Source organism: Aulonocara stuartgranti, assembly GCF_965226115.1.
Source record: "Aulonocara stuartgranti genome assembly, chromosome: 23".
NCBI classification, from domain to species: domain Eukaryota; kingdom Metazoa; phylum Chordata; class Actinopteri; order Cichliformes; family Cichlidae; genus Aulonocara; species Aulonocara stuartgranti.
This window is the reverse complement of record NC_138958.1, coordinates 26,459,200-26,467,500: the sequence shown is the minus strand read 5'-3', so window position 1 is coordinate 26,467,500 and position 8,301 is coordinate 26,459,200. Positions and strand designations below refer to the sequence as shown.

The window sequence follows — 8,301 nt, the reverse complement described above, 5'->3', positions numbered from 1 at the left end:
CCATACCAGGCTTGCTCATTACAAGCCAACACTTACACTCTCTCCTGTTTTCTGCAAATCTAATTTCACTTAAAGAGGCTGAGAGACCAAACAAATTGATTTTTCCAGTCCTAAGGCTGACGTTGTGCCCAAGTGAAACATACACTGACAGCAGCAGATGTTCAACTGCACTGGCATCTTTTAGCTGCTCACATATTAATCATAAACAGTGTGAAGTTGGTTGACAGCACAGAACTCACACTTTTTCCCCCTCGATTATATATTTATGGACTCTTCTACAGTGGCATGATTCATAGTTCATGTATTTGATACTGGCGCATTAAGGAGTCCTTCAGTTCTTCCCCTGAAACAAGCCATTTAAACCCCTGTCTCTATGAGACCCTAAAAGGTCTAAAAACACTGAAAGCCAATGTGCAGATTAAAAAGTAGGAAAAAACTTGAGTATTTAGAGCAGTCTGAATCTTAAAGTTCATCTTAAACTTTGATATTTGCATTAAATATGCACAGACAGCCACAAAATGACCAAAAATGGGGAAAAAAACAAAAACAAAAAACCCCCAGCAGTATCAGGTGGTGTGACGTCATAAAGGATACATGATGGATTTCGTTGCAGGTTGGTAGCGCGACACCATAACTGTGCACGCTCCACAGCCTCCTCCGCCGCAGCCGTACTTGGTTCCAGTTAATTTCACTGAAGTCAACAGTCAAGGATAAAGACAAGTCCACCGAATGCTTACAACTAAGGTATTAACTAGGGCTGTCAGCATTAACACGGTCATCACATTTTTTTTTTTTTTTTTTTTTTTTATATAAACACACTCGACCCATCTGGAGCACAGAACGGACAAACTGCCTGAAATGCGTTGACAGACATTTCAGGGATTTTGAGTCAGTCTGCGCTCCAGATGGGTTAATTGTTAATCGCGTTAGTTGTGATGACAGCATTAACGCGTTTAAACCGCATTAACGCGTTAATGCCGAGTAACCCTTACACGGGCCCAATCTGCATTAACGCGGATTAGCCTGTTTTAACGCAGCTGACAGCACCAGTATTAACATTTAAACAGCAAAGGTGAACTGAAAACTGGTCTGAAGGATACTCTTCTGCCTGAGGAAGGGCAACAGCATCGTCTCCGGGTCGGCATGGTTCTCAGTCACCTGTTTTAACAGGACCAAAGAAAATTAGTTCTAACATCTGCATTTATTTTGCTTATACAGTGCTGGGCAAAAGTCTTGAGCCAGCCCTCATTTCTTTATACTTTGTCACCAAGCAGCCAGACTATCCTGTAATACTTTAAAGCACTCTTGATCAATATTTCTCCTGGCTCTCTAAAGGTCTTTCAAAGCTTTTCTTTGGACACTGACCGCTTTTTCACTCGACCTACTCCCAGTATGTTCTTTTGGTTGTTAAGCCACTTAACACCAGCCTACAAGTCATTCAAGCATTTAAAAAAATAAATAAATAAAATAAAACCCCACCAGAACCAAGACAATATGGCACCAGGAGAACACACCGAATCGTTTCTAAAATCTCCACTGGTAAGACTTCATAATCTGTGTGATTTGAATATTTTATTAACCATGTTCAAAGTCACATGTGGATCACTGCCTGCTATCTAAGTGATAGTTAAGAGATAGAAAACTCCATTTGTGTCGGACGAGAGGAGACAAAGGGCAGTTGTTACAGTGTATCTGATCAGAAACAAGCAACAAGTGAGGGCACGTAATCGGCACATCTGCCTGTGGAAGACGTGACGAGGTACGTCAAGCACTAAACAGATTGTGTGTTGAATGTACAGCACGTTTCTTCTGCTGCCTACAGCTTAGATGACGGTCAGTTTAATGTTAGAGTAGAGCTGGGCGATATAAGATTTTTTTCATATCGCGATATGTTTTTTTTTCGATAACGATATATATCACGATATAAGCCAAATAACTATACATGTAAGATTTAAATGTGCTGTTGCTCACAAGTACAATGTGAAATAATCAGCAGCTTGTTTTGATTTAAATATTTATTTCCCATAATAAGTTAAACAGGGCAGATGTACTTAAAATGAGGCTTCAGTTTAGGCAAAATAAAGGCAAATATTACAAACTACACAAAAGGTAGCCGCTAAAGCATTTAAGTTTCAAAATAGAACAAAACAGACTAAAGTGTCAGTTCCACTTAGAAATAAAATATTAATTCTAAAAATAAATCTTAGTTTATTTTACAGAAGAGACAAAATTGACTAACTTATATAATATTGCTTTGGAAGCACTGTCTGAGAGAAATGTTTATGTCCAGGGAGTTGGTAACGAGGATCCAGTACCTTAATTAGCTGCTTGAATCCTTCCTTTTCGACCGTGTTTATTGGTATCATGTCTTTAGCAAGACAGTAAGCTATGGCATTCGTTATGTTGCTATGTCTCTTAGCTTTTATGTCATATGGTAAGACGCTGGAGAAAGCCGACTCAATTGACTGTTGCTGCTTCGCAGGGATTCCCCTGGTTGTTTTCGATGACGAATTAGCGCTTTCAGTCAGAGATTGAGCGTGCTTTAGTGGGTGGCACTGCTTCAGGTGATAAAAAAGGTTTGTTGTATTTCCAGACTTTGTGGGAACATGCTTTTGGGACAATTTACAGTGCGCGTTACTCTTTTTGTCAGACTTCAAATAGCCGAAATACCTCCACACTACAGAACTTCTCTGGCCTTTCCTTTCGACAATCTCTCCGGCATTGGAACCGTCATCGGTGTTCTCTTTGGTAACCTGGTCACCCAAGCTCTCGGTTGATTTTTCCTCTAGTCGGCACACTCATTTCCTCCATTACCCGGCCGGCATGGCGGCTGGCTGCTTCCCAAACAAATACACATGTGCGGCTTGGCACTTGAGCTGTACGTAACAAGTTACGTGACGTGACACTGCGGCTGTGATTGGTTCGGCTCTGCGCTACTTAATTTGTATTGGCTATTCATTTTTTTTTTTATAAGAGAGGAAGAGAGAGAGATGAGGTCTATCGCAATAGTTTCATTTTTCTATCGAGAAAAAGTTATTTCGCAATACATATCGTTCTGTCGCCCAGCTCTATGTTAGAGTTTTATCTCCAAGAAGAACAATAATATATAAGACAGGTGTAACATGGATGGATGTAATCAGGGGCAACAGTAACTGTCAACTGCACCGATGACACTTTACTGTGAAAGTTTACATTTGACATTTAAATTAATGTGCATTTTTATGATTAAATAAAATTAATCACCAAGCTCCACTTGTTAAAAGTAGAATTAAAATCTAGTTATAGGCTAAACATTTAAGCTAACTTAGATATTTCTACAATTATCACTCAGTTGTTTGCTTTCGTTTTTGAGCTATAAGGGGTCAGCATGATGTATTTTACTGTCACATGACTTCTTGCATTAAAAGCATTATAATGTTGCCATCATTAGTGAAAAACTATTCAGATTATTCACTTTATTGTTAGTATACAAGCACAAGGAAATCCGCACCACTAATTTATGGGCAACCCAACAGCAGCTCAGAGAAGTTATAGTTTTGCAATTTCTAATTAGTTTTCTTTACTTTGTTTCTTTTTGAGTGTTTAAAAAAAGAATTTCATTTCATTTGTCCAAAGTCTACTGTGAGGATGAGTGGGGTCAGAGGTCATGCTACGTGAACACTGAATGAAGCGTTTCAGGTGATGGCAGGCAGCTGGGTGCCAACAGTGCAGTCATCTGCTTTTACTACCTGCTGCAGAGCCCTTTGTTCAGGTGCAATACCACACTGGTGGTTACAATTAGGGCTGCCACAAACGATTATTTTGATAGTCGACTAGTCACAGATTATTTTTGCGAATTGGACGCACCAGCAGCATCTGCTCTTATATAACTATCATTTGATTCAACCATGAGACAGTCTACAACATCGGCTGCAGACTCACCCACCCCCACTGCTGCTGTTCCACCTCTGACACCTCAGACACTTCACACCTCCTCTATTCACCCTGCTCACTCCCCCCCACCCCCAACAACAGCATCCAATACACACTCAACACAAGGCTCCAGCCTGTCTCTCTCAACCACCCAGGTTAGGAGGGAACTGAGGAGGATTAATGGCAAGAAGGCAGCGGGCCCAGATGGCATCAGCTCGAGGGTCGTCAGGTCCTGCGCGGACCAACTGTGTGGGGTGATGGAGCACCTCTTCAACCTGAGCCTGAGGTTGGGAAGAGTCCCACAGCTCTGGAAAACCTCCTGTGTTGTACCAGTGCCAAAGACTTCACGCCCCAAGGACCTCAACAGCTACAGGCCGGTGGCTCTGACATCCCACCTGATGAAGACCCTGGAGCGGTTGGTCCTGGCTCAGCTTCGGCACCTAACAAGCTCATCACTGGACCCACTTCAGTTTGCCTACCAGCCTGGCATTGGCGCGGATGATGCCGCCATTCACCTCCTACATCGTTCCCTCGCTCACCTGGAGACCGCTGGAAGCACTGTGAGAATCATGTTCTTTGATTTCTCCAGTGCCTTCAACACTATTCTTCCCTCGGTTCTGAAGGACAAGCTGGAGAACTCTGGATTGGACCATCACCTCACTACCTGGATTTTGGACTACCTCACCGACCGACCACAGTATGTGAGGACTCAGGGCTGTGTGTTGGACAGGGTCGTCTGCAGTACGGGGGCCCCACAGGGAACGGTTCTGGCTCCGTTCCTCTTCACCATCTACACTGCAGACTTCTCCCACAATTCCACCCAGTGCTTCCTGCAGAAGTTCTCTGATGACTCTGCAATAGTCGGCCTCATCACTGATGGGGACGACAAGGAGTACAGAGGACTGACTCAAGACTTTGTGGACTGGTGCCAGCTGAACTACCTCCAGATCAACGCCAGTAAAACCAAGGAGCTGGTGGTAGACTTCCGCAGGCACAAGCATTCTCCACTGCAACCACTGAACATCCAGGGTATGGACATTGAGGCTGTGGACAGCTACAGGTACCTTGGTGTTCATCTGAACAACAGACTGGACTGGACTCATAACTCAGACGCCCTCTACAGGAAAGGGCAGAGCAGGCTGTACCTGCTGTGGAGACTCAGGTCGTTTGGAGTGGAGGGCCCACTCCTGAAGACCTTCTATGACTCTGTTGTGGCTTCTGCTATCTTTTATGGTGTGGTCTGCTGGGGCGGCAGCATCTCTGCTGGGGACAGGAAGAGACTGAACAGGGTGATCCGAAGGGCCAGCTCTGTTCTAGGATGCCCTCTGGACCCAGTGGAGGTGGTGAGTGACAGGAGAATGGCGGCTAAGCTGTCATCCCTGTTGGACAACGTCTCCCACCCCATGCAGCAGACTGTGACAGCACTGAGCAGCTCCTTCAGTGGGAGACTGCGGCACCCACGGTGTGGGACGGAGAGATTTCGCAGGTCTTTCCTCCCCACTGCTGTCAGACTCCACAACAAAGACTTTAACTGAACAAACACACACATCCACACATGTGCAATAACACTAAGTGCAATAATCTTTTCTGGCATCGTTGTATTTTTACTCAGTTGTATATAGCATTCGTATTCTATTTTTATCTTATTGTATATTTTTATTCTATTTTATTCTACTGTATATAGTATATTATTTTATTCTATTCTGTACAGCTGTGTACTGTATTTATTCTTATTGTATTCTAATTTTTGCGTCATAACTTTTGCACTGTCCACTTCCTGCTGTGACAAAACAAATTTCCCACGTGTGGGACTAATAAAGGTTATCTTATTAGCTTACAGCTTTAAGTGTTTAAGGTATGTGCTAACTAAAAATAAAGACAAGATGATAGTTTATTAAATTTTAATGAAATTTGCAGATTGTCTCGGTGAAGTTTAATAAACTCCTTGCTATCTAAAATATAACAGGACACCGGAGTATATTCTCTAACATTTCACACTTCTGATAATCAGCTGTCTGCTTGACGTTTATTCAGCTGTGTAAAAACTATAACTTTGACCTCAGCCAAACAGATTTACTCAGGAACAAATAAAATACTAAAAAAAGCCAAACAATAACATTTTTAAGTTATCTAAGTGACACATATACATTATATATATATATATATATATATATATATATATATATATATATATATATATATATATATATATATATATATATATATATATACACACATATATATACACACATATATATATATATATATACATATATACATACATATATACACATACACACACATATACATATATACACATACATATATACACATACACACACATATATGCCTCGACTATTAAATTAGTCGTCGACGATTTTGATAGTCAACGTAATCGTGACTAGTCGACTAATCGTGGCAGCCCTAGTTACAATAGAAGTCGGAGAGGTATTGACCTGTTACGACCTGTTCAGGAGGTGAATAGATTCAGGGACTTCTTTATCTTACAGGCGGTTTACAGAGACCTCGTCAGATCCTCAAGGATTTCCAAGCTTGTTACCTGCTCGACCTCAGCACCACTGATGAAGACGGCGTCCTGTCCACTTTTCTTGGACGTCCTGTAATCCACCATCAGAGTAAAGGTTGTTGGTAGAGCACTATGCCTTCTAATGTTGGATCTCCTCTCTGCAGGCCACCTCGTTACTTGCCAGTCAACCTACAACTGATGTTGGATGGGTGGATGTTGGGCACACGTGTCTAAATAAGAAGTGTGAACTGGACTTGACAACGTTGAAGAGCACCTGTGCTTTGGTTGCACATCCTTCCAGCTTGAGGTATGTTAGGGCGTTTTCAAACCTGTAGCTTGTTTACTCTGGTCCTAATCAGCTGATGAGTTTGTAAACTTGTAGCTTTTGGTTAATTTTTTCTCTGTGTGAAAACAAAAGTGACCTCCAAGCCAACCAAATTGCGTCACTACAAACCACGTGAGAACACCGAGTCCGCTCATTGGCCGGATGGTTTTGGGGCAGGAGCAACGAAAGTGAGAACAGGATGAAGGCGCTGTGTGAGAAAACTGAGGATTTACGTTCCTTTCACAGCTGGTTGCTAGCCCGTATAGACCTTTGCACATCTAAAGCACCTCCATGCATTGAGAATACAACGCATATGGGACGTTTTTAGCTCACATGTGTAATGTACACCTAACGATTACTGTGTTCACACCTGCATAAATACACTGCAAGAGGTGGAAAAACGACTTGACACCGCACGTGTGAAAGCACCCTGAGCCATAAAGTCCTGCACCGAAATCTCAGGATCTTGTTTTGAGGCCAAGATGGAGAAGTTTGAACGGTGTGGTACACAAAGAAACTGTCGCTCAGCGTGAGTCAGCCAGGTGTTTTCTCTTTGATTTGCAGAACTTGGCCTGCTTTCAGTTTTTTTAATGCCCATTTTGTTTCTCTTTTACAAACTCGTAAGAATATGCGCAGTCCTGTGTGTGCTTGCACTTATTCTGCACCTTACCTTTTCAGAACCAATATAGATGACAGCTTTCTAAGGTCTTCTTCTTCCTGCATTTTTGTTCACTTCGCAACATGTGTGAAGGTCATTACACCTCCAACTTGCAAACGTTTTACTTTAACTCACCTGTGCTTGTCTAAAAATGATATTAAGAGTTTTGCTAACAGCAGCGCGAGGTAAAAAGTCACCTCGGAAATTGCTAACTGTGCAGATTTTATCTGTCAGAAAACAAAACGGTCGCTATGATAACATTAAAAAAAACTCTAAACCTACCTTTTTCCCGTTGATAAAGAAGCACAGAGCGTCTCCTTGTTTTCCTGCAGACATCTTTCAAGTGCGTGACTAAAGACCGTGACGACGACTTTATCTCCAGGAGGTAGCTCAGTACCCCTTAGCGCTTCCGTCTGCCGACACCTTCAAAATAAGATGCTTTATTCTGGTTTCTTTGTGTAGCAACTCTCTCTTGGTACACTTCAAAGTGACGTGAAACCCAATTAATTAAACTTAATACAAATGAACTAAACTCAAATTAATTTGCATGTAATTACTTATGTTTACAATAGGACATAATAATTTTTTAGAAATAAAATTTCATCGTTTTGAGCTTTCTGGGTGTTTTGGTGAATTGCATAAGCAGTTGTGAAATTTTATTTAGTTTTTTTTCCTTTCTGGAAAACAAAAAAACATTTAAAAAGAATAACTCAAAGCTTTAAAATGAAATAAGACTTGACTTCTATTCCCAAAAAGTGGTGTTTTTCTGACCCATCGAGTTTCAACTTGCAGGACTGACTTGTAACTCCCGAAGTATTCCTTAATTGTTAAGTTTCTTATTTATTTATTTATTTATTTTTTACTATGAGCACCTTTTAA

The 8,301-nt window shown here is 41.5% G+C and overlaps 1 protein-coding gene across 1 annotated transcript in view; it reads right to left on the bottom strand.

The window, feature by feature from the left end:
• aox6 (aldehyde oxidase 6) overlaps positions 1 to 7,833 on the bottom strand; it is a 33,809-nt gene extending 25,976 nt beyond the window's left edge. The window contains exons 1-3 of the mRNA XM_082522835.1: positions 7,705 to 7,833; positions 1,101 to 1,158; positions 595 to 691 (exon numbers count right to left, since the gene is read on the bottom strand). Coding sequence (XP_082378961.1) covers positions 595 to 691; positions 1,101 to 1,158; positions 7,705 to 7,758 — 209 coding nt within the window. The 5' untranslated portion in view covers positions 7,759 to 7,833. The remainder of the gene's footprint in view (positions 1 to 594; positions 692 to 1,100; positions 1,159 to 7,704) is intronic.
• Between the last annotated feature and the right edge of the window lie 468 nt (positions 7,834 to 8,301).